Below are 26,824 nucleotides of genomic sequence, written 5' to 3' on the forward strand. Positions count from 1 at the left end.
ACCTTCCTAATTAATATTCAAAATGTTCATAATTCATAAAATTATTACAGGGTGTCAAGTTCCCTGTTTTAAAAGTGTTTAAGATATATATTCTGTAAATATATAGAAACTGTTTGGAAATGAGAAGTGGCATTTAAATTTCTTGAGGGTGAGGTTTATATAGGACAGTGTCACAGGTATCAGGAATCAGAAGGTGTGATTGGGTGTGTGGGTGGAAGAACAGACATTGTAAGTACACCCCTGAAGCTCTGCCTCCAGGAGGAGGAAACCAGTCTATCCTGATAGAACATTCTTAACTCAGCTATCCTTGAATAGCTGGTCTGGTAGAAAGATAAACAAATGGAAATCAGAGAAGACACATGTTCTAATCTCAACTCTGGAATTAGCCTGCTTTGTGACCATTCACAAATTACTTACTATTACAGTTTCTCAGTGCTTACATGGTTACGTTTTGTTCAGCTCTAAGAATCTTTGATTTTATTTTCCAGGGGATAAAAGCTATTCTTGTCAATCCAGTTATTCTTATGAATAGCTATGTACAGGTTTGGAGAACAGTTCATTCTTATTGGGAACTATTTAGGGGAAATAATGGGAAAATTCCCCATACCAACTAAATTTTTTAGGGAAAATGAAATCCTAGATTTTCTTTTGATACATAAAAATGGTAAAATTTAATTATTTTTATGCCGTTTCTCTGGGCTAGAGAACTGTCTAGTCAGTGTTTTCTCTTTCAAATGGCCAGAAAACGACAGACAGGTGGGATAAATTTAGAGTGCAGAGAATTTCTTAAGCCTGGATATTGTCTAAATACAGAGATTACTTAGGGGAAGAAAACTAGGTGCAAAGCCATCAGTGATTTTAAGAAAAGTTATATTTAAGCAAACATTGTCTCGGCTTAATTAAATGCTTTCATTAAAAGTCACAATTAAATGTTAGCACTTGTCTGGCTTGAGAAAGCTGTTGAGCAACTTTCTAAACCGACAGACTCTGACTGCTCTGTGTTCGATTTGTTAGGTCTGGCTCAGTGCGCCGAGCTCTGCTGGCAGCTGAGAGGGGAAGCCGGGAAAAGACAAGTTCCTGGTGCAAAGGTTGCTCTGCAGCATAATTTAGGCCTTGGAGGAGCTGTAGTTGTCACGCTCTACAAGATGGGTTTTCCCGAAGCTGCCAGGTAAGGGGCATTCTGTGTTTTGTCCGGCAATGAATCCTTCTGACTTTTCACAGCTGGTGACGTTTTACATGTCAAAAGTCCTAATTTTATTGCCTTAGTACTCAAAGAATAAGTATCTCATTACAGTGCTTTAGTAGCATGGCTTTAAAACTTTAACACTGACCATTAACTTTTAAACTTAATCAGCCTTAGGAAAATTTTGTTCAAAAAGTAGGTGGCACAGTCAAAAAAGAGCTGAGCTAGAAGCCGGAGCTGGCAGGGTGCTTGTCTCAGCCCTGCCAACTTGAGTAATTTTAATTTAGGAAGTCACTTTTTTATTTCCTTTTCTACAATTTGCTTTCTCCCCATAGTCTCCGAGGCGTCTGAGGTTGTTTGGAGGAAGTCAAACAACTGATTGGCTTTCAGCAAATTTATTCTGAATCCAGCTAAGCCCTCACTGCTGCTAGAATCCGTTTTATTTCTCTTGCTGATTTTCTTCCTGTCCTTGTCAAGGGCCTGTTCTCCTCAAATCTCTAAAGCACTTTCTTTTCCAGGCCTTTAATGATCCCTCAACTAACTTGCTCTTCTCTCTGGGAAGTGCTTCTTCCTAGAGCGGAAAAAGTCCCTCTTCTTTTCCTAGGTCCAGCTTTCCTCTTTACAGGCTTTGCTTTCCAACAACTTTCTATAACTTTGTTGCAAAAACTAAGTATACCCTCTTGCTTTGGAATGTTTCCATCTTTGCCTTTCCATTGGCTCCTTTGTCTCTGTCAGCAAGCATGTGCAGGTCTTCTGTATTTTAAAAAAATCTATCTCCTTGCCTTACTTAATTCTTCTTCATGATGCGCTTTTTATATTGAGCCATCTTTGTTTTTTTCATGCTGAAATATCTTACAGTCTAGTTTCTGACTTCACCACTGAGGTCAGGTAAGGCCACCACCAGTAGTCTGATTATGAAATTGTGAAATGTCCTTGTCTTTATTTTCCACCCTTACTCTCTTTAACCCTGCTGTAGCTTTCAACACTAATTGGCTTCCCTTTTTCTCCTGAAATTCTTGGTATTTATTCACACTTTTGTTCCACAAAGGATATGCAACACACTTCATTAACAGAATCCTTTGTATCTTTATGTTTTGAAGCTCTGGAGTCTGTTCTCTGTCCTTTCGTTCTTCTTTCTCTGCCTGAAATATAATTTCTGTTGTGTAAATTCTATCTTTCTTCAAAGGCTCATCTCAGGTACCATCTTCCTTTAAATATCCACAGCATTTTGTACCTCTTGGGTCCCTGTTTAATTTTGGTTTAGTTGTAGTGTATCTAGCTTGTTTTTATTCCCTTTATTATATGAACTCCTTGAGGCCTAAGACTGTAACCAGCTTCTCCCCATCCCTCTGAGGAGATCTTTCAAAGTGGGTAAATGTTTATTGAATTAAATAAAAAGATGTTAAGCTAGGAATTTTAAGTTTCTTCCTAAATGTGATTCATTGGTTCTGTACTGACCTGTGGAATTCCATCCAGTTCCTATTTGGAGTTGAAAACCCTTGGTAAAAGCCAAACTATGAAGAGCTACCAGAGTCAGAATATTAAAGTAGCTATCTAATTTTCTCAGAAGTTTATGAATTTTAAGTGATAAATTATATTTTAAACCTGGAATTCTCATAGTTCTTTTATTTTCAGGAGACTAAATAATCGCGATACAGAATTGTTCACAATAGCCATAGTTGATGTTTCTGGGAAGGTATAAGTATGAAAAATCCAGATGATATATTAATGATAAGAAATTGATTGGAAATATTAAAGATATTTTAGTGATAGTTTTAGTAATACAACATAATTCACTCCAGAGGCCAGAGTTGGGAAGACAATTCTAACTCTGATGGTGCAAATATAGTTTTAAAATGAGGTTGTGGTTTGGTTGTAAACCAAGTAATTTTAAGGTGCCCATTGCACGTGACCTGATTTGCTTAATTTCTCGTTTAACTAACTTTGATGGAGCAGCTACATGCTTAAGTCCCCAAGTATAATCCTCTGAGTATATGGGTAAGGCAAGCTTACTTTTTTCAAAATGCTGTAGAAGCCCAGAGGAAATTATTGTGAAGAAGGTAAATTTGAACTGGAATGACTAGCATTGCCCAGCCAGAAGGGTACAGGAGGGACATTCCAGGCCTGTACAGATATTTGAAAATACAAGGTTTGGTGATTGTTGTGCCGTGTGGGTGGAGAGTAGGTTATTTTGGTATGTGCCTGGATAGGAGGGCAGAGTCAGTAGTGTGTAGATGACAGGAGATGCAGCTGTAACAGTAGATTGGATCATGGTTTTGAAATGCTTAAAATGCTGTGCTCAGGAGTTTGGAACTTATCCTACAGAACACGAGTGTTAACAAAAGATTGTGTGATTGTATTGTCCTTTAGATAGATCATTCTGGCATTATTTTGATTGAATGGTAGAGAGACCAGAGGCCAAGAATCCTTAGGAGACAGTTGCAGTTGTGTGGATTAAAAATGTTTAGTACTGCAATAGTGACTTGTGAAAATGAAGAGGAGAGGTCATATTTAAGTACTATGATCAGTTACATTTATTTTACAATCAAACTTTTCTTTCATTTAGATTAGTTTTGAATATGAGTATTGACTTTGTTTTATAACATCCTATTTGTTTTATGTAAGTGGGGAGCTTTTATGATACAGACTGAGGATAGATTTGCATTCTGTACTCTGTTAAATGAAACTTATTTTTATAACCCAACTTTGTTTTGCTTTGTGTTTTTGATTTTTAAATTAAGGTACATTTTACATACAGTAGAAGTCACCCTTTTTAGTGCACAGTTCTGCACATTTTGACAAACATACACAGACATGTAACTACCACCATAATCAAGATACAGAACAGTTCCATCACCCCTCAAAATTCCTTGTTCATCTTTGTAGCCAGCCTTCCTCACTGCACTGCAGCCCCTGGCAACAACTGATCTAGTTTTTGCCCATATAGTTTTCCCTTTCCAGTATATCATGGGAATAGCATCAAAAGGCCTTTCTTTCACCTAGCATATCGCACTTGAGATTCATCTATGTTATTGTGTGGATCAGTAATTTGTTCCCTTTTTATTGCTGAGTTGGTATTCCATTGTATAGATATACCACAGTTTATCCATTCCTTGGTTGAGGCATATTTAGATTGCTCTGTTTTTTTATTTAATGAAAATTATTTAAATTAGCTTGAAAGTTTAAATCAGCAGGTAAAAAGCCTAAGTGATATGAGAAGTTAAAAGTTAGAAGTAAAAATTTTCTCCACGTAATGATTGCAACTGTGTGTGTGCTCACAAACAAGGACAAGAAGAAGCAATATGGAAAAAATGAATATAGGAAACTTGTTGGAATGGTGGGATTGTAGGTGATTAGTTTTTTTCATTTTCTAAGTTTCATTTTAATTAGAACCCTTTTTTTGACATAACTTCAAACATATAGGAAAAAAATTAAGAATAATACGAAGAACTCCCATATACCTGGTATTCATGTTCACTAATTGTTTATATTTTGCCCCATTTGCTTAATTATTTTTTCTTTATATATATTTATAGATATATGCATATTTTTCTGAAATATTTGAGAGAAAATTGGAGACATTATGCCCCTTTATCCCTAAATATTTCACTGTGCATTTCTAAAAACAAGGACATTCTCTTACTTAACCACAGTATAGTTAACAAAATCAGGAAATTTAACATTTATACAATACTATTACCTAATTCAAAGAACATATTCATAGTTCGACAATTGTCCCAATAATATCTTTATAAAAGATACTGTAAGCTTTCTTTATTTCCTCCTTGTCCAGATCCATTCCAAGATCCTGAATGCATTTATCTATGTCTCTTTAGTTGCCTTTAATGTGAAACAATCCCTCAGCCTTTCTTTGTATTTCTTGACCTTGACTTTTTTGAAGACTACAAGTACATTCTGTAAGACTAGAATATCCCTCAATTTGAATTTGTCTGACATTTCCTCATAATTAAACTCAGATTATGCATGTTTTGCAGGAATACCTCTGAATACCAGTTGTGTCCTTAGCGCATCATATCTGCAAGCACTTGGTGTTGGTTGTCCCATAGTGGTGATGTTTAGCTTTGATCACTTGGTTAAGGTGGTGTCTATTAATACCATGTTTTCCTCTGAAAACTTACTGTTTGTTCCTTTGTAGTTAGTAAGTAATTTGTGATGAGCTGCTTTGAGATTATATAAATATCCTGTTTCTCATCAAACTTTTACCCATTACCCATTCATTTTAGCAACCACTGACGATTTTTTTTCTAAAGTCATCATTCCTTATATTTATTAAGTGGCATTCTGCTGTAAGGGAGAGTTTCTCTTCTGCACCATTTAAAAATTTATTTCTATCTATATTCATCTATTGATAAATATATCAATATGAACTTGTGAATTCTTATTCAGTGGGTTATAATTCATTAGTATCATTTCTTTTGATACTCAAAGTGTCCCTGCTTTGGACAGTGGCTCCCTTCTAGCCGACTCCTGTATTGTCTGATGATTCTTTTTAGTGGTTACTTACTTTCTAGCTCAAGAAGATATTCCAGGCTCATCCTGTACTTTCCATGCCCCAACCCTAAGATCAGCCACTTCTCCCAGGAGCTCTGGTTCTTTTTAGTGAAGAATGGCATTTTGAAACCACAATGTGGTTGCTATCTTAGTGTTCATTTTTATTACTTCTAGGCCTTCTCAGGAGACACTGTGGACACACACACATGATTTTAATTTCATTTAGAAGAGATATTTAAGGACCACATGCAAAAATCTTACATGATTTATATCTGCCTCAATACTTAGGTAGCCACCAGTTAGCAGTTAGAATGAAGAAATTATAAAACTACTTAAATGTCATCTGTCTGCAATGTCTTTTTAAATTTTTTGTAGACTGGAATTATCAGAAAAGAAATGTTGATCAGTGGAAAGAGCACCCCATCAGCTTTTCCATCACATTACCTGCTTTGGGCATGTTGACTTAACCTTTCTCCTCAGTTAGAAAACAGTGAAAATATTTACTTCAGGGATTAGGAAATTAACAAATAAAAAATACTTGCCACACATTATAGTTGCTCAATAAACAGTTGACTTCTGATTTTCCTGTGCGTTTTCCTTTCTTTACTGTTTTTCTAGTTTTTGTCACTGGTTAAATCGTTCAAAATGATTTTATTTATTATAAATATCACCAAGGGTTTTGGAAAAAATGAACTTTAATTTTTAGTTCAGAATGGAGAACATATCTAACTCATTGAGGCCCACAGTTCAGCTCTTTGGACTGGATTTCTGTTTATGAGGGGACTACGTACCTGCTCTGAGGTCAAGGGGAGTTGCTGATTGCAAATGAACCTTACTCGCTGGTGCTTATGTGCATTGCACAATCGTCTCCTATTAGAACAAACTGATAACTGGTGAAACATGAGATTTTGGGATGGAGATGTGATTAAAATGTAGAATTCTATATTCTTCTTAAACACTAAGAATAACAAAAAAATTTTTTTTTAATTTTGACAGCTTTATGGAGACATGATTCACATGCCACACAATTCACCCATTTTAAGTGTACATTCAGTTGTTTCTAATACAGTTGTTTTTATAACAGTTATGCAATCATCACCCCAATCAATTTTAGAACATTTTCATCCCTCAAAAAGAAACCACATACCCATTAGCAGTCACTCCCTAGCCCCCTTCCTTGCTGGCTCTGGCAACCACTAATCTACTTTGTCTCTATGGATTTGCCTATTCTGGACATTTCATATAAATCGTATAATATGTGGCCTTTTGTGACTGCTGCTTTCATTTAATGTTTTCAAGTTTCATTTTTGTTATAGGAATGAATGTAATACAGGCTTACCTCAGAGATACTGCACGTTCTGTTCTAGACCACCCCAATAAAAATATCACAATAAAGCAAGTCAAATGAATTTTTTGGTTCCCTAGTACATATAAAAGTCATGTTTACACTTACTGTAGTATATTAAGTGTGCAATAGTATTATATCTAAAAAAATGTATATACCTTAATTTAAAATACTCTATGTTGTAGTCTGTTAAGTGTGCATTAGCATTCTGTCTAAAAAAAAAAAAGAATGTACATACCTCAATTTAAAAATACTTTTATGCTAAAAAAAAATGTTGTAATTCGAGCCTTCAGCAAGTCATAATCTTTTTGCTAGGGGAAGGTTGTGCCTCAATGTTGATGGCTGCTAACTGATCAGGTTGGTGGTTGCTGAAGACGGGGGGCCTGTGGCAATGTCTTTAAAAAAGACAACATGAAGTTTGTTGCATCTCTTTACTATTCCTTTCACAAATGATTTCTTTGCGGCATGTGATGCTGTTTGATAGCATTTTACACACAGAACATCTTTCAAAATTGGAGTCAGTTCTGTCAAACCCTGTCACTGCTTTATCAAATAATTTTATGTAATATTCTAAATCCTTTGTTGTCATTTCAACAGTCTTTACAGCATCTTCACCAGGAGTAGATTCCATCTCAAGAAACCACTTTTTTTGCTCATGCATAAGAAGCAACTCCTTATCTGTTAAAATTTTATCATAAGATTGCAGTGATTCAATCACAACTTCAGGTTGTACTTCTAATTCTAGGTCTCTTGCTATTTCCACATCTGCAGTTACTTCCTCCACTGAAGTCTTGAACCCCTCAAAGTGATCCACGAGGGTTGGAAGCAACTTCTTCCAAACTCCTGTTAATGTTGATATTTTCACCTCTTCCCATGAATCGTGAATGTTCTTAATGGCATCTAGAATGGTGAATCCTTTCCAGAGCGTTTTCAATTTCCTTTGCCCAGATCCATCAGAGGAATCTCTGTGGCAGCTATGGCCTTACAGAATGTATTTCTTAAAAAGACTTGAAAGTCAGAATTGATCCATGGGCTGCAGAATGGATGTTCTTTCAGAATACAAGTCATGAAAACAATCTTACTGTACATCTCCATCAGAACTCTTGGGTAACCAGGTGCATTGTCAATGAGCAGTAATGTTTTGAAAGGAATTTTTTTTCTGAGCAGTAGGTCTCAACAGTGGGCTTAAAATAGTAAACCATGTTATAAATAGATTTGCTGTCATCCAGGCCTTTGTTGTTCCATTTATAAAGCACAGGCAGAGAAGATTTAGTGTAATTCTTAAGGGCCCTAGGATCTTCGGAATGGTAAATGAGCATTGGCTTTAACTTAAAAATCACCAGCTGCATTAACCCCTAACAAGAGAGTCAGCTTTTCCTTTGAAGCTTTCAAGCCAGGCCTTGACTTCTCTCTAGCTGTGCAAGTCCTAGATGGCCTCTTCTTATAAATATAAGGCTGTTTCATCTCCATTGAAAATCTGCTGTTTAATTAATTATCTTAGCTGGATCTGGACAACTTGCTTCACCTTCCCCATCAGCACTTGATGCTTCACCTTGTACTTTCATGTTGTGGAGATAACTTCTTTCCTTAAACCTCATGAACCAACCTCTGCTAACTTCCAGCTTTTCTTCTGCAGCTTCCTCTTGTCTCTCAGCCTTCATAGAATTGAAGAGAGTTGGGGCCTTGCCCTGGATTAGGCTTTGGCTGAAGGAAATGTTACGGCGAGTTTGATCTTCTATCAAAACCATTACGTCTCTTCATATCAGCAGTCAGGCTGTTTCACTTTCTTATCATTTGTGTGTTCACTGGAGTAGCACTTTTAATTTCCTTCTAGAACTTTTCCTTTGCTTTCACAACTTGACTGGCACAAGAGGCCTTTCTTTCCGCCTGTCTTGGCTTTTGACATGCCTTCCTCATTAAGCTTAATCGTTTCTAGCTTTTGATATAAGTGAGAGACATGTGACTCTGCCTTTCACTTGAACACTTGGAGTCCATTGTAGGGTTATTAATTGGCCAAATTTCAATATTGTGTCTCAGAATAGGGAGGCCAGAGGAAAGGGAGAGAGATGGGGGAGTGGCTGGTTAGTGGAACAGTCAGAACACACACATTTATCAATTAAGTTCACCATCTTACACGGACACAGTTCATGGTGCCCCAAAACAATTACAATAGTAACACCAAAGATCACTGATCACAGATCACCATAATAAATATAATAATAATGAAAAAGTTTGAAATATTGTGAGAATTACCAAAATGTGACATAGAGACACGAAGTGAACAAATGCTGTTGGAAAAATGGCACCAGCAGATTTGCTCAATACAAGTTTGCCACAACCCTTCAATTTGTAAAAAATGCAATTTCTGAAGCACAGTAGACCAAAGTGCAGTGAAACGTAGTATGCCTGTACTTTATTCCTTTTTATAGATGAATAATATTCTGTTATGAGGATTCTAATTTGTCCACATCTTCACTAATACTTTTTATTGTCTGCTTTTTTTTATTTTAGCTCCTAGTGGGTATGAAGTCGTATCTCACTGTGGTTTTGATTTGCATTCCTGTAATGGCTAGTGATATTGAGCATCTTTTTATTTGCTTACTGGCCATTTGTATATCTTTGGAGAAATAATCTATTCAGATCTTTTGGCCATTTTAAAATTGGGTTGTTTGTCTTTTTATCATTGAGTTGTAATGGTTCTTTTAAGAGCCAGTTTTTGAGGGCCTAGTGTGTATCAGGACCTTGCTTGGTGCTTCATATGTACTTTGTTCAATCCTCATAAAGCCCCAAATGATAGGTCTTACACCTTGTTTACAGATGAGGACATTCATGATCAGAGTTACAACAACTTACCTAAAGAGAGTTTTAAATGGCAGAAATCAAGATTCTGACCTTCATCTATCTGAGTTCAAAGTTGCTGTTGTGTTGGCCACTCTGTACTTGAGATCTGTGACCTTGTTGAAGCAGTACCTGTATTCTAGGCCTTAGAATGAAAGTTTTCAGGAAGCATAGAGGGAATTCATGCACTAAATGATTAATCTTCAAAGTCCCTCTCAATATTTTATGTCCTAGGTTTATTTCAGGAAACTTGTATATAAACCAAGGTAAAAAAAAAAAATCAGAATATAGTTTCTACTAAAAGAACTTTATATAATGAAATCATGAGGAACATCCTTTTCTGAGTTTGCCTGATTTATATTCAGTTCCCCTAGAGCAGGGCACATATCAAATAAATTGTAAGGTATGTGGGATTTTCAGAAAATATTGATAAATGTTTTACATATTAACTTTTTTTTTCTAGTATGAGTAAAAAGTTGGTTCATCATTAGCTTGAAGTGCTTTTCAAAACTAGCAAGATAAAGAGATATCTGTGACCTGTGGGAACTTGTTGTCAGGACTGTGCCCCACAAATTATCAAGATATTTTGTACACTGAAAAGTTCTACTAGTATCGGTTAATATTTTATTATGTACAATTAGGAAGTGGCAAGCTTGGAGAAAGGAAAGATCATTAAAAGCTAAAGAGCTGGACCATAAATGAAATTAAATTGGCTTGTGGAGGACTAATTGTGGCCACTTGATTTTTGGTTGCTTATTCAGACTTTTGACAGAGAGGATTATGTATTAGGTAATTCTGCTCTAAATGGAATAGGACAAAATTAAGATTTAGGTGAGGGAGAATTCAATGTAATTTTCATTCCATTTAGTCACGATTTACTAAATACCTATTATGTGCCAAGAATGGAGGATACAAAGATTATTTTTTTAAGCAAGATGTGGCATCTGCTCTTGAGAAGCTGACATTTGTAGGGTTTCACAATAAAGGAATTCCTGGCCTGGGTCTTGGAGATTAAAATGGAATTTGCTAAGAGGTATTCCAGACACAGGGAGCAGCACTGGCAAAGGCACAGAAGCATGAAGAAGCTTCCATGCTCAGAACGGCATGTATTTCAGCATGGTTGGAGCGTAGGTTCCAACCTAATATCCACATTCATGAATATCCACATTCATGATATTAATATGATTTCTCTGGTAGGCTCACTTTTCAACTTCTTAGACTTCCCATACCCACCCTTTTACTCTCATTCTCAGCAGATTACTTTGCCTTATATGTTGGTGAAATGTTGGAAGCCATTAGACCCAAGCTCCCTCATTTTCCATCCCAAGACCTATAAGCCTATCTAGAATTGTACCCATTGGATCCTCTTCCTTTCCTTGAGTCTCCTCCTCTTTCTGTCACAGGCCACTAGATCTCATCCCCTGTCACATTCTCAGGACTTCTCTTCTTGTATCTCCTTTCCCTGGTTCACTGCCATCGTCAGGCGAACATGCTGAGTATGTTAATCTTAAAATAAAAACACACTTTTCTTGGCACTACACTCCCCTCCAGAGACCACTCCATTTCACTCTTTCCCTAAAAGTAATGTCTCAAAAGAGCCACACTGCCTCATTCCCTCTCTTATTCACTTTTTAATTCACTATAATCTACCTCTCACCACTTCCTTAAAGTTGCTTTTGTCAAAGTCACCTGTACTCTCCATGTTGCCAAAGCCAGAAGGTACTTGACCTTTGGCAGCATTTGACGTAGTTTACTCCTCCCTCCAGATTCTTCCTCCCCTCTCAGCTTGTGTGACACCATGCTCTACTGGTTTTCCTCTTGCATCACTGGCCGCTGCTTCCCCTTCTCTCCCAGATCTCTAAATAATGGAGTTCCATAGGGTGTTGTCCTGTGCTCTCGTTTTTCTCTATAATTCTCCCAAGGTGAGCTTCTCAGTGCCCATGGATTTCAATACTGTCATTATGCTGCTGATGATCTCCATTGTATCTCCAGCCTGGACCTCTCCTCTGAGCTCTAGACTCTCATTTCCAACTGCCTTCTTGTATCACAAATATCTCACACTTACTGTGCCTAAAATGGAACTTGATCTCCTGTACTCTTACACATTCTTATCAAATGACACTACCATTCTCTGTTATTCAAGCAAAACACCTGAATTATCCTTGCCCTTTCCCCTCTGTCTTAGATCTCCCTCATTCCCAGCAGGAAGACTTATGGATTCTATCTCCAAAATTGATTTTGAATCCGCTGCCTTCTCTCCACCTCCACTGGCAGACTGCCTCCACTGTAGTCAGGCCACCTAACGTCTTACCTGGACGACTCCAGCAGCCCCCTGACTATCTCCCCACCTCTCTTCTTGCACCCCTCTCCCTCCTCAATTCATTCAGCATACTGTTGTCAGAATACCACAAATCAAACTATTTCACTTCCCTGTTTAATCATTTCGGTAGCTTCCCAGATTTCCTCCTGTGGCATGCGTGATCTGGTCCCTGCCTGCTTCTCCAGTTTCATTTCATGTCACTCTCCCCCCACTTACTGTGCTCTAATGACACTAGTCATGTTTTACTGTCTTTTAACATACCACGCTCTTTTCTGTCTCAGGGACTTGGCAGTGTCCTCTCTGAATGGCTAACTTCTTTTCTTCTTTTAATTGGGTCTTAGCTTAAATTCAGCTGCTCAAAGATGTCATTCCTTGATTGCCCTACCTAACGTAGGTGCCTCTGTTTGTTTGCTTCCTAATATTTGTAATTGTTTTGTCTGTTGACTTCCTTTTCTCCGCCATTGGAAGAATGTAAACTCAGTGAGGACAGGGATTGGTCTGACTTGTTGACTGTTACACTCCTAGTACCGTGAACAATGCTTGGCATGTAGCAAGCACTCATTAAATATTTATGAAACAGCAGAAAGAAGGAAAGGAGAATGGGTGCAGTGGGTGGAGAAAGAGGAAAAAGAGACAGAAGGAGGAGGGGGTAGAGAAAGAAAGAAGTGCTTACTGGGCAGCTACTACTTTCTCGACTCCTTCAAATCCCACCACCAACAGCACGCTTGTGGTGTGTCAGAGGAATGACCTAACATCCTAAGATGCCCTCATCCTCCTCAGACCCCTCGGGTTTCTGTCTGTATCTAACACTGGACATTCTGGAGCCCATACATTCATGTCCATCATTTTTACCGTGGGCTAGCGGCTCTGCTACTAGGTGCTTTACACACAGAATTCCATTTAATTCTGCAGTCTTCGGCACGCTCCACCTTCTTCCCTACCTCTTTACCACAGGTACACAGAGAGGAAGTAACTGGCTCACAATCACATAGCTAATAAGTGGAGGAAGCGCCTAGGATTCCAGCCCAGGCCTTTGTGGCTATAAAGACTGTGTTGCTTCTGCCACATAGGCCATTTATCTATAGTGGTTCCTTACGTATCAACAACCAATGGGTAAATGGTTGTTAAATTCATATCTTGTATCACAGGTAAAAAACAAATCTCAAATCCAACCTCTGCTTATTCCCCACTTCCTTATAACCCTGTTCCAATCATCATCTTTTGCCTGGACTACTTCAGCAGTCTCTTAACTGGTCTCTCTGCCTCCCCACTTGTACCCTTACGGTCCCTTTTCCAGCTGGCAGCCAGATTTATTACACGTAAATTGGGTCATGCTACTCTCCAACTTACACCCTGCAGTTCTTCTCATCGTACTTGTTAGATTGGTGCAAAAGCAATTGTGGTATTTTCAATTATTTTTAACCTTTTAAACTGCAATTACTTTTGCACCAACCTAATAAAACCCAAACACCTAACCATGACTTATAAATCCCCGTTACCTGGGCCTGCATATTTCTGTGCTCTTGGATCCGTCTGCCTGCTCTGCTCCAGCCATATTGGCATTCTTTTAGTTCCTTTAACTGCCAAGCTATTTTCTACCTCAAGTTCTTTGTAGAACTGGCTTCCCTTCGTAGATCTTTACGTTGCTGGCTCATTGACACAATTTAAATATCACCTCCTCAGAGAGGCGTATCTGACTAGGCTACCTAAAATAGAACACCCAACACACAAAAATACACTTTCTCTATATCCCCTTAACCTGCCTTATTTTCTTCATAATAAGTATATTCTTTATTTTTTTGCTTGTTCCATTGTCTCTCTCCCCCACTAGCATATAAACTTCATGAGGGTAGGTTCTTTGGTTTACTGTATTTTCAAGGACAAGTGCCTAGCACCTAGTGAGCGCTCATATTTGTTGAAAAAATGGGAAGTAAATCTTGTTTTATAAAACAGACTTTCATAAAATAAAGGCTTAATAACAATTTCCTTTGGGTAAGAGTCACAACACCTCTGGTTTTAGGGTTTTTGAAAATTACTACTGTGTAAATGTTGAAAAACCTAGTATCTGTATGACTCCATGGATTGAAATTAATTCATTTTCCCAATTCTTTTATTTCCCAATTCTTTTAGAACTTACCAGATTGAGGCTGCTCCAACCAGCTCTGCAGCTGATGGGTTTAAGGCAAGTCTGGTCTTTAAGGAGATTGAGAAGAAACTTGAAGAGGTAAGTAAGATTTATATAAAATACTACCACTGGACCATGAGGCTAGAGGAAGTACATACAGATTTCAGGTGTTGCCATGAAGTGGTATGAGTTGAAAATTTATACCGTATTGTCAAATACTTAGTGTATTTTAGATTTCTGCGAGTTTATTATGGTTCCTTTGTAATTCTGGTAAGAGTGCATTTTAGAGATGTGTAAGTCTCCAGATCTGAGTTGTATGAAGAACTGTAGTAAACTTCTATTGAGATCTTAACTTCAGAGGAAAGGCTAACCCTTGTCACACTTTTTTCCATCCTCTCTTTGTCAGGGAGATAATAATTATGGATAGAGTTCATATGTAAAGGGATTCTAATTTATTTTGGTATAATTTTTATTTTGAATTAAAAAGATTCTACTTAGAACCATTCAAAAGAATACTTAAAGGGAGCTTTGAAAGCTACCTAATATCAAAACTCCTCTTAAAAAGAAATCTTTTGTGCTTGATTTTTTAAAAAGTAGTTTTTAATTTGTTTTTTTCTTATAAAAATGATGCTAATGTTTTAAAAGTTCACACTATACAGAAACATATAAAACAGAAAAATTAAAAACATTCTGAAGTGTTAGAATTCACTAAAATGTTAACAATGGTTGACATTCTCTCAGACATCTCTTTGTGTATATGAATGTACAGTTTTACGTTACTAGGATCATACAATACATATTGAGTTTTTAAAATTGCTCTATATGTACAGATCTGTTTTTATCTATAATAATTAGTTATTGATTGATAATAATCATACTAAGGTAATCTAACAGTAACTCATTCTCCAAAAAAAGAGCTAATCTCATCAGGCAAAATGAGATATTTACTTAATTGTTTCAAACCTAAAGGCATCTTGGGATTTTCTTATTGGTTTTAATTTTGAGACCAACAAGGCACAGTTACTGCCACAGCCACACAATTCCAGTTGCATATCTGTTAAGCTGATCAAAGTTGGCTGAAATAAAGAAAAGGATTCAGAACGATTGAGCTGTATCGTATGTATTTCACTTGTGTTAGAGCCACAGTGTGAACGGCAAACATTGTGCATATCTCGTAACTCCCTTATTGTAGCACAAAGACTTCTTGATATCTAAGTTGATGGCATTGTGGGTGGGAAAACAGCTAATGTCACCAATGTGTCTTGACAAAGGACCCTGCATTTCTAGGATTTTTATAATGATCAATAACTTTTCTGATTTAGAAAAGGCCAGGACTGACAATTCTTGGCCGGCAGGCACTGGTGCAGCTGTTACAGACCTGTCCTGCCACCATCTTGTAGAAATACACCTGTGTGAAAATACCTTTTGTTTTATAACCTACTTTTTCCTCTTGACAGTCCATTCTATGCCCATAAAGATAAGTTCTTACCATCAGTTTTAATGACCACATAGCACACGTTAGAATGTATGTACCATAATCTATTAACTAGTCTCCTGTGATAAGCATCAGGTTGTATTTAAATTTTACAAGTAAAACAATAGTTTAATAAATTTCCTTTTGCACTCATTTTTAAGTACTTAATGCTACGATTATCTTAGCATACTTAATTAAAGGGGGAAATTGTGGGGTAGTTGGATATGTGTGTTTTGCATTTTGATACATGTTGCCAAATTATCTACCCCAAAACGGTATTGATTTATAAATTTAATAATAATTCATGAGAGTGACTATTTTTTCTTCATACTTGTTCCAGTGCTATGTTGGCTGGTTTAAAAAAAAAAAACTTTGCCAATGTAGTAGGAAAAAAATCTCGTTTTTAAAAATTTCTTTCAGTACGGCATCCACTGAAATGAAATTGGACTCTTAAGAGCTCAGCTTGAAAATTTTTTTTTTCATGTCACTAATATTTGCCTACAGAATAACCCCATAGCATAGTTACTTCTGCCAGGTTGCTCAATTTTTTCAATTTTATTCTGTCAAAAAAAAAAAAAATCAATTAGAAATAATTAGAATATCTGCTATGGCTAGATGTCAATCATTGAATACTTCATTATTGAGATTAACAAAGCAGTGCTGTTTTTATTTCACAGTCTTAATTTAGCTTTGCAAATGTATGCCTCTTGCGCCTATTTTAATTCTGTTCTCCTTCCGTAACCTCACTTGCATGGACCTTGTCCCCTTGTTTCTTTTCTCCTTCCCACGATTGTCAGTTTTCTAAATGTTTGTAGGACTAGAAAGTGAAAGTCTTGGAATCTTTTGTCAATTCATGAATTTTCTGTCTTAGCTTGGCAAGAGATTTTATTTCCACTTTTGTCTTTGTTAGCAATACCTCATTGCCCTTCTTTGAATTCTCTTAATTTTTTGTTCCTATTATGTTTAAGACAGGACCTACTCCTCGACCTTTTACCTACTCAAAAAGAAGTCCTTTTCTTCAAGCAAGGAGGCACTTAGAACTTTCTTAGTATTAATGATCTCCAGTTTCGCAACAAATGTGTATTTTCTTTCCCCTTTTAACTCTCTCCCTCTCTCTTCAATTGAAAATGTTTTATTGACCAAAGGATGTGATTTTATGAGGGTAAGTTGGTTCTCCAAAATAATACCAAGTGCAAAATTAATCTACATTTGTTTTAAGGAAGTGGGAGGAATTTCTCTCCAAGTATGCAGCTAGAATTTCTAAGTGTTTGCTTGTTTGCTGGTGTTTTCCTGCTCCGACTTGTTGGTGTCTGTCAAAGCTCTATTCCTGAGGCATTGTGCAAGCAGATGGCATAAATGCACCTGGAAGTAGTCCTTCGGGGGCTGCTGGCCCCAAAGGAAGCCTGGCTCTTGAGTGACCCAACACACCAGCATTATCAATCCACTCTTCTAGATTATCTCCATAGAACCTTGAGGGATAATAGATTTCAAAGAATGTGGAGAAGGCTTTGAATTTTCTTTTAATTCACTTACGGTGACAAACTGCTTTCAAAGGCTAAGGTTAGGAAGTACTGATGTATCCTCCTTTGCAGTATGGTGAGGTCAAATGGAAAGAGCATTGAATTTGGAGTTAAACCAACATGGGATTGAGTTCTAGTTGTACTACTTACTAGCCATATGTCCCTGCCTGTGAGGAGACATAGAGTTTAGTGTGAAGAGAGACATGAAAAAATTTTCCCAGTGGGGGAAAAAACTGCTTTAACAAGAAACCTGGGTGCATGTGCAAAGGGCCATCAAAGTATCCAGTAGAAACAAAAAAGACACTTCCCAGAAAGAAGAGTTAGCGTGGGAGCTGAGATTTGAATTGATGATGTTGGCATGGGAATAGGGAATAGGAGGAGGTGAGTGACCAGAACAGGGCATGAGCAAGGGCCATGAGGCACATATGTTCCTAGAATTCAAAATGAGCAGTATTGTTAGCACATAAAGCCTGAGGAGGATTAAACAGTATCTGAAGATAACAGATAAATATCCTTCAGATTATGACGAATCGTGGATAGTACTGTATTTCCCTGAAAATAACACCAGGTCTTATATTAATTTTTGCTCCAAAAGACACATTAGGGTTTATTTCAGGGGATGCCTTATTTTTTCATGTACAACAATCTACATTTATTCAAATACAGTCATGTCATCTTCTTCTGGAGCATCGTCATAACTCTCCAAACCCCAAATTCTGGCTTGAATTTCTTGCGATTCCATTTCCTGTAGAACCATTGGCCCCAATCTTTCATGTCCAGCAATGGAGCTCTCCTTAAATGAGCACTTCTTGCCCATGTAGCCTGCTCGCAGTGCATTGGCAACACAGCTGTCAGTGATTTCATCCCATGAATTCTTCACCCAAGTCACGACCTCTTGCAGGCTAGGCTTCACAAAGTTTCCACGATTTCTCTCCATTCTGTTTTCAATGTAGTCATTGATTTCCATGCGCAAATCGTCCTTAAATGGCTTATTTATTGCAATATCAAGAGTCTGGAGATAGACAATAATTCCTACAGGAATCATTATTTGATCTGTTCTTCTCTCTGCAAGGAAGTTCCTCATGTCTTTAGCGCAGTGAGTGCTGGCTGAATCCCAGACGAGCAGACCTCTTTGGCCACCTTGCAAAACAAGTGGCAGCATTAAATCGACCCTCTTCCTTATAACTGCTTGTGTGCACCAGACTTTTTTGGTTTCAAGAACATAAATGCCTGAAACACGTTCAACCTTATCTTTCTTGCCCTTAGTGATGATTAGAGGTGGGGCTTTCTTTCCATCCAGACAAATTGCCAAAATACAGGTAACACGTGCAGTTTCATAGCCAGTGGAAGGAATGTAGATTGACGAGGCATCCCTCTGATCAATTGTCATTTGAGATCCTTGGCCCATAAACACTGCAGTTTCATCCATAGCAATCATGTTGGAGAGTTGGTATTCAGAAAAGTTGATGCCAGCAACAAAGGACTTGAATGCAAGTGCACATTTAATAACTTCAATATCTTCCAGCTTTCACAGTGTTGTCAATCTTAGAGACAGTTCATATTGCTGAAGGAATCTATCCAGCCAGTGTTGTGATGCTTTGAATTCTTCTGGGGATATTTCTAACTGTGGTGCCATTGCAAGGGCAAATGCTTGAATATCAGCCCTGCGCACAACCAAAGCCTTTGCTCTCCTGTCAGCAATCCATTCACAGATGATGTTTTCCAGCTCAGGAAATAATGGTTACCGACCTGATCCACATTTGCACTTCTTAGCAGTCCCTCGTCCACCTGTTGGCTGAAGTTATACTCTGCTTGCCATTTTCGGACCATTCAGAGATCCCACTTCTCTTTGCAGAAAGCCTTAAGATTCTTGCCCCAGGATTCCTCCACGATTCCTTTCTTGTACTCGACGGAATAGCTTTCTTTTTGCACTCATCTTGTCTGGGGATCAAAATACTATTCCCTTTAAATCTACCATTAAATCAAGTGTTAATTGAAGACTTACGAGACAGGAGTGGCAACAAAAATGATGACAGTTAAGAATGATGGTCCACACAAAAGCAACAAAAAATTGCAAGCACTAAAATTCAGAAAATGTTTATTTCACACGAGTGCATTTAGTACGTCCGTTACAACACACGGCGTGTTGAATTATGAAGATTCATATTAGACACAACCATGTCTGTTCGTTATCAAGTGTGTATGTTATTCGTGCGTTGTGTCTGTACTCCGATTGGTCATTCAACAATAAGTCTCGAGTTCATCCGTTTACATAGGCGTTTACCTCTCGTCCAAAGGCGCCTGCTTGGGTATTTACAAATACTTAATTATAATTTATATTATTTATTTTAAGTATTAATGTCAATGTTGATTTATATTAATTATATATTAATATTTTAAATTCAGTATGTCTATCATGTGTTGCAGTGGACGTACTAAATGCATCCATCTGGCTGACGATCTTAACTGGGGCTTATTTTTGGGGTAGGGCTTATATAACGAGCATCCTGAAAAATCATGGTAGGGCTTATTTTCCGGTTAGGTCTTATTTTTGGGGAAATACGGTATGTAAAGACAGACTTAATCCTGTAGACTGTGGGAAGCCATTTAAGAAATCCAAACCTGAAAGTGTTAAGTGGATTATGTAAAGGTTAGATGGGTCATGTTAGATGGATTACTTGGCAGCAGGATAGAGAATAGTCTGAAGGATTCTTAATCTTTATGAGCCTCAATTGTTTTTTCCGCTCAATGAGCTAATATTAATACCTATCTAACTACTTAAAGAGTTTTATGAAGATTAAAGAAAAATATGTATATAAAAGCACTTGAAAACTTTATCTCCCTCCATTGATTTTTATTGTTGTTAGTAATTTTTCCTTAAGTTAACTTAAAATAATTTGAGTGAAATCTTTTAAGGAGAGCCAAAATAAGAGAATTTCCCTTTCAGTTAAATCTGACAGTCATTTTGATTTCTTGACATAGCTATAAAATATTGGTAATTGATTTCAGGACACCGACGTGTAAGAATTGCCTCCATGACGGTCGAGATAAGTAGGCCTAGACTAAATATTTTTAGAATAGCTTATTTGGAGTCCTGAGACCTGTGGTTGATTCTAAATAGGTTCAGGTATGTTATCTATGTATAAGAAAAATATTGACACACCACTAGGATGACTAAAATAAAAAAGACAAACGAAAGTGAGGATGTGGAGAAATTGGAACCTTCCTTCATTGCTGGCAGGATTGTAGTATGGTGTATCCACTTTAAAAAACAGTGTTTCTCAAAAGTTAAACACCTCCTTAGGACTGCAGCTTCACTTCTAAATACATACCCAAGAGAAATTAGAGCCTATGTCCATGTAAAAACTTGCACACAAATATTCACAGCAGTATTGTTCATAGTAGTTAAAAAGAAGAAACAACCATCAACTGATGAATGGCTACACAAAATGTGCTATATCCATACAATAGAATATTACTTGGCCATAACAAGGAATGAATTACTGATACGTGCTTCAACCTGAATGAACCATAGAAATATTACGCTAAGTGAAAGAAGCCAGTCACAATAGATCATATATTGTATGAGTCCATTTATATGGAATGTCCAAAATAAACTAATCCACAGAGACAAAAAGTAGATTAGTGGTTGCCAGGGGCTAGCAGGAGGGGAGAATAAGAGTGGAGGGGTGATCCTAATAAGCATAGGTTTCTTTTCTGGGTGGTGAGAACATTCTAAAATTAGAGAGTGGTGTTGGTTGCACAACTCTGAATATACTGAAATACCACTGAATTGTATACTTTAAAAGGGTAAATTTTATAGTATGTAAATGATATCTTAATAAAACTTATAAAACAAAACACAACAAAAGTAACTTTGACTAGGCTCTCTGCATACATAGAAACAGAGGTTAGTATCTGATGTCAGCTATGTAAATTCCTCAGGGATAATAATTTTTTGAGTACTCAGGCACTTATCATAGTGCCCGAACATAGTAAACACTTAAATCTTTATTGAAGTAATGAATATTATGATACCAAATGGAAGAATCATGAATATAAATTATTATAGCGATGTAAGGCTGAAATAAAGAAGGTGGGAAATAAAAACTATTAGAAATGATAAGAGAACTCAAAAGATAGCCAGTTCCAAAATAAATAAAGATTAATATATTTTCTATATATTTGCAGTAATCCAGTCATAAAACATATTGAAGAATATATTATTAATAAGAGTAATATAAAAATACCTAACAATAAACTAAGAAATATATAAAAGCCAATGTGAGAAAAAAAATGACAAAACATTGCCATGGGGCATCAAAGGAAACTTGAAGATATACTATATTTATGGAGGGGAGGACTTAATATTGTAAAAATACTGCTTCTTTACCAAACAGATACATATATTTTAGGTAACCCCATCCAAATGCAACAGTGTTTTGGGGAGAACTAATTAAATGATTATAGTATATATCTGGAGGGGGAAAAAAAACATTCAAACAAATCCAAAACTAGCCAAGAATATTTGGAAGAGAGGAATTATGATGGGGATTTACTATACTAAAGAGTAAAGTACATTATAAAGCCATAACAGTGGTACAGGAATAGCAGACAGATCATAGAGGGGGGGAAAATGCTAACATTTATTGAGCAGTTACTCTGTGCTTTATGGGCATTTACATAATTTAAATCTCGTACAACTCTGAGTTATATAACGCTACTGTTATTATCCCCATTTCACAGATAAGAAAACTGAGATTCAGAAAGGTTTAATAACTTGCCCAGTGTTATATAAGTATGTGGCAGAGCAGGAATTCAAACCTATGCTGATTCTAGATTCAGTGTTCTTAATTAGCAGAGTTTTAATTCTAGGAATTTAACCTTAAATAAATGAGGCTATATAAAAATATTTAGATATACAAATGTTACTCACAGCAGTTATAAGAGCCAGAAGTTAGAACTAATCTAAATATCAAGTAACAGAGTATTGGTTAAATACTTCTACAGTGAAAGACTATATGTGGTCATTTAAAATTATGTAGAAGAATATTTAGGGACACAGTAATGAGAATAATTATATTAAACAGGAAAGTGAATTACAAAGCAGTATATACAATATAATGCCATTTTAAAAATGTATATGCAGAGAGAGAGAAAGGGCATTTATTCTAAAATATTTTCTCTGAGTGATGAAATTATGAATTATTTGTATTTTCTTTTTTTGCTTATCGATATTTGAATTTTTCCACATTACAATGTGTTTTCTCTGTAAAGAAGAAGAATTGCATAAAATTATGTGGTTTTGCTATATTTTTTTTTTACAAGGTGTGTGAGGTGGTTGTCATTCCTTCACCCTGCCAGCTGGCTTAGCTTCTCCTCTGTGCTCCTTTAGTCCCCTGTGCTTTTCTTTACCTCATATATTGTCACAGTCATCACAGTGTATTATCACTTGCCCCTGTAACTCCTACTCTATAGTCTTGGTGCTTAGAACAATGTCTGGTGCCAGTCATTGTTTCAGTCGGTATTTCAGTAAGGAAAGGTGAAGCAGAGTGGGGATGGAGGGGAGCAGAGGGGGAATGGAAACCCCCTACAGAGATATGTATCTGAGGTTATTTTTCCAGCTGCGTTCTTCAAGATCCAAAAGTAAGTGGTAGATGGTATATTATTGTATAATTCTTTATAATAATCCAGAAAATGGGTTGAACAACAACAAAAAAGATTTTGATCTCAGAACCACTTATCTTTAAGTGCTGATTGTGGGAAGCCAAAAATAATGTAAAGCAATTTACCTGTTAAAAAAAAAAAGGGAGAGTGGGGGTTTGTACAGTTAAGGACACCAGAGTGAATCTTTCAGAAATTATTGAGATACATGAAGGCTATTTCAGTGAAATATGCTGTTGTGCCACCCCCTATCCCCCTTTCCTTCCACCAGTTATATCCAAAAAGCCATTTTTAAACAAAAGATTTGGCAGATGAAGGAGTTTTTGCCTGGTTGCCCTTCAGATTTTTCTGAGTAAAAGATCCCAAGGGAACTTGAGAACTGCCTGCTGGTCCAGCTGCTCACGTCATGTATCTATTGTAAACATTTGATTGGAGAAAAAAGCCAGAGAAATGAACTTAACATAATTCCCAATGTTACTTTTTCTTTCCAGGAGGGGGAACAGTTTGTGAAGAAAATCGGTGGTATTTTTGCCTTCAAGGTGAAGGATGGCCCTGGGGGTAAAGAAGCCACATGGGTGGTGGATGTGAAAAACGGCAAAGGATCGGTGCACCCTAACTCAGGTCAGTGCAGTAATGACGTTATTTATAGGAACTGAGAAGTTCACAAAGGAAAATAGGAGCCTGCCCTGGTGTTCCCAGAACAGGCTGGCTTTCGGACCTTGTTAAAGAACTGGTGAACCCTTGGGAATAGGAACAGGTCACAGCGGCCTCCTCCCAGAGGCTGGGAGGCTCTTTCACAGAGTCACCAATGTTAGGCTTTGGAATTAGACAAACTTGGGTTAAGGGTCCTGGCCTTACCACTCAAAGATTCTGTCCTTGAATAAATTATTTAACTTCTCTGAGCCTCAGTTTTCTCATCTGTACATGAGAAGAATAAGTGGTACCTATTTCACAGGGTTGATGGGAGGATTAAGAGAATTATCTTTTAATCTGTAAAGCACATGGTCCAGTGTGTGGCTTGAAAGACGTGTCTACTATATTCACTGTCTCTGCTTCCTCTCATCCCAGTCTTGCTCAAACCCACTCTAGTCAGCTTTTGTCCTCATCACGATTCCACTGTTCTTGCAGTGGTCACCGGTGATGATGTTCTTAAAGTCAGTGGTTAATTCCCAGCCCCCATGATAATATTATTATTCCAGGCTTTCCTCTTACCTACTCCTTCTTGGCCTCTCTTCCTGTTTTTCCTCATCTGCAAATTTCTGAACGTTGGAGCGCTCCAAGGCCAGTTCTAGCTACTGGGGATCTCATCTAGTCTCATGCTTTTTAAAACTACCTCTGCACTGATGATTCCCGGATATCATCAGTGTGGACCCAGTCACTGAACTCCAAGGGGTCGAGCCAGCTGCTTCATTGACAAGTTTACTTGGATACTTAATAGCTACCCCAAAGCTACTGTGTACAACCGAACTCCTGATCTTCCTGATCTTCCTCCCGCTCCCCGGTAATTATGTGCTCTCACTGTCTTCCCCATCTCAGTAAATTGGTCCTCTGTCTCACCAGTTCTCAGTCCAAAAGCCTTGAAGTCATCATTGGCGCCTCTTTTTCTCACACTCTACAGTCTAATCCATCAGCAAATTCTGTCCTTCTCTTCTACTACATCTTTGGCCTGAGTTTCCATCATTTTTTTGCCTGATCTCCATGTTTCTAACTTTGCTCCCTACAGATTCTTCACACACCAACTGGAGTGGTTATGTTAAAACTTAAGTCAGATTGTGACCCTTCTCTGCTTAAAACCGTCCAATGGCTGTCAGCTCACTCAGAATAAAAGCCAGAGTTCTTACAATGGCACCCCATGATTTGGCTCCAGTATTCTCTTCCTCACTTTGCTCCAGTCACACTGGCCTCCTTGCTATTGCTTGAACATGGAGTGTTCCCCATTCAGGGACTTTCTACTTTGTTCCCTCTGCCTGGAATTGTCTTCCCTCAGATATCCTCATAGCTTTTTCTCTCGTTTCCTTTGGATCTTTGTCCAAATGTCACCTTGTCAGGAAGCCCTTCCCTAACCACACTTTAAAAATCACCCCCCCGTTACCATCCCTATTTTTCTCTATGGTACTTACCGCCATCTGATATACCATATAATATTTTACTTATTTACTTATTGCTCAGCTCCCCCTCTTGAATTGTAAGCTGCATGATGAAGGCAGAGCTTTTTGCCTATTAGGTTCACTGCTGCTTTCCCAATGCCTAGAATAGTATCTGACACAGGGTAGGCCTTCAGTAAAATCAATAGCATAAAAATGAACAGTAGAATGAATGAGTGATGCTTAGTAAGCATTCAGTAAGGGATAGCAACATTGTATATTATGTTCCTCTTGTTGGAGAGAGCCTAGTGCGACTAAGAAACATGACGGATGAGAACCAGCTTTTTGGAGGGCTTAAAATACCACGCTTTGAACTTTGAAAGTGATTTAATATGTAATCAAGCCGTTAGAGCTTTTTAAGAAGAAAAGTGAAAGTCAGAGCTGTGTTTTAGAGGATGAAGCTGGCGCATCGGACTTGATGAATTGGGAAGGGAGAAATCAGAGGCAGAGAGAGCAATTAGGAGGATGGAGGTTGCCCCTGTTTAAGTGAGCAGAAAGGATAGCCTGAGTGCTGGCAGCGAGAAAAAAGGATGTTGTTACAGGGTCACTGCCCGGGAAATTTGGGGTGAAGTTGATGGATCCTGGAAGCTGTTTGGTAATATAGGAGGTCTGTCGGGAATGGTCGAGCTGGTCACTGATACATTGTTGAGGGTGCTCCTGGAGGAGAGGTTGGCATCAGGAGCCCAGGTAGATGGAAGGTGAGCCTTAGCAAGGAAGGATGGACACATCTTCCTCTGAGAGGGTACATAAATATTCAGGGGCATTTTGCAGTAGAATGAAGGTTGGCAGTGCTTCTGAAATCGAGTTTAGAGCTTAGAGAAGGAGAAAATGTTAAGAGCAGTGTTACATGCACTGTTAAATAAGGAATCAACTAGAGATTCATGAAGGAAAAGCTGAGCAGTAGTAAGGGCGTCTGGTGTGCGCAGGATAGAGTCGTTGTGGAAAAGTTCCGGAATTATATGTAGACCTATATATAGAACAGTTCTGGAATTATATTTTTTCCTTAAGATGAGTGAACAGAAAAATAACTATGTTTGCCTTCTATGAGCTGCCACTCGAATGTGGTATGTGAAGAAAAACTAAGAAAAACTAAATGCTTCATCTAGATTCTAGCTTTTAGAAATAAAAAGAACTTTTGGAAATAGTGCCAGTTTTTTAAATAACTGAAGGTTAATAGTTACTTCAGGGTTATATTCTGATATGCCCAGGCAGATGTTAAGGTGAGTTAAAAATCTTTTTCTACTGTTTCGTTATTGGTGTATGTTTGTCATGAAAGAGAATATGCTGATGGAAAGCTATTGCGTAATTTTAGAAAAACCTTGTTCCCTGCATATGGACTCTGGCAATGAGCTCTCCCCACATTAGATGCCCCATCCCAGACCTGAAGGGATTTTTACCCTGGGGCAGGGTAATTTCTGCTGAAACTGACACTTGTTGGCAGCCAGGAGTGGCGCTGAAATATGGACTTACCCAGTAAAAGCCACCACTGGAAATTGCCAGCTCCTTTTACATCAGCCAACAAATGACCATTTGTTAGAGATTAGCTACGTTAAAGCATTAATAACCTGTCCTAGTTTGAACTGGCATCTTAAAGAGAATTGCTAGTTCTTTTGGCATGTACATAGTGTTGAGAGATTTACTTACTGTTAACGAAGTAAGATTTACTTAAATGTATTTCATTTGCTTATATTCTAAGAGT

General features: G+C 37.6%; 1 protein-coding gene across 1 annotated transcript in view; it reads left to right on the plus strand.

Annotated features, from left to right (window-relative positions):
- The window catches only part of SCP2 (sterol carrier protein 2), a 107,487-nt gene that overhangs the window by 71,850 nt on the left and 8,813 nt on the right, over positions 1 to 26,824 (plus strand). Inside the window, exons 12-14 of the mRNA XM_019742794.2 lie at positions 1,015 to 1,168; positions 14,329 to 14,422; positions 23,473 to 23,602. Of these exons, the coding sequence (XP_019598353.1) occupies positions 1,015 to 1,168; positions 14,329 to 14,422; positions 23,473 to 23,602 (378 nt within the window). The remainder of the gene's footprint in view (positions 1 to 1,014; positions 1,169 to 14,328; positions 14,423 to 23,472; positions 23,603 to 26,824) is intronic.

This window comes from Rhinolophus sinicus, linkage group LG06 (genome assembly GCF_036562045.2).
Source record: "Rhinolophus sinicus isolate RSC01 linkage group LG06, ASM3656204v1, whole genome shotgun sequence".
NCBI classification, from domain to species: Eukaryota; Metazoa; Chordata; class Mammalia; order Chiroptera; family Rhinolophidae; genus Rhinolophus; species Rhinolophus sinicus.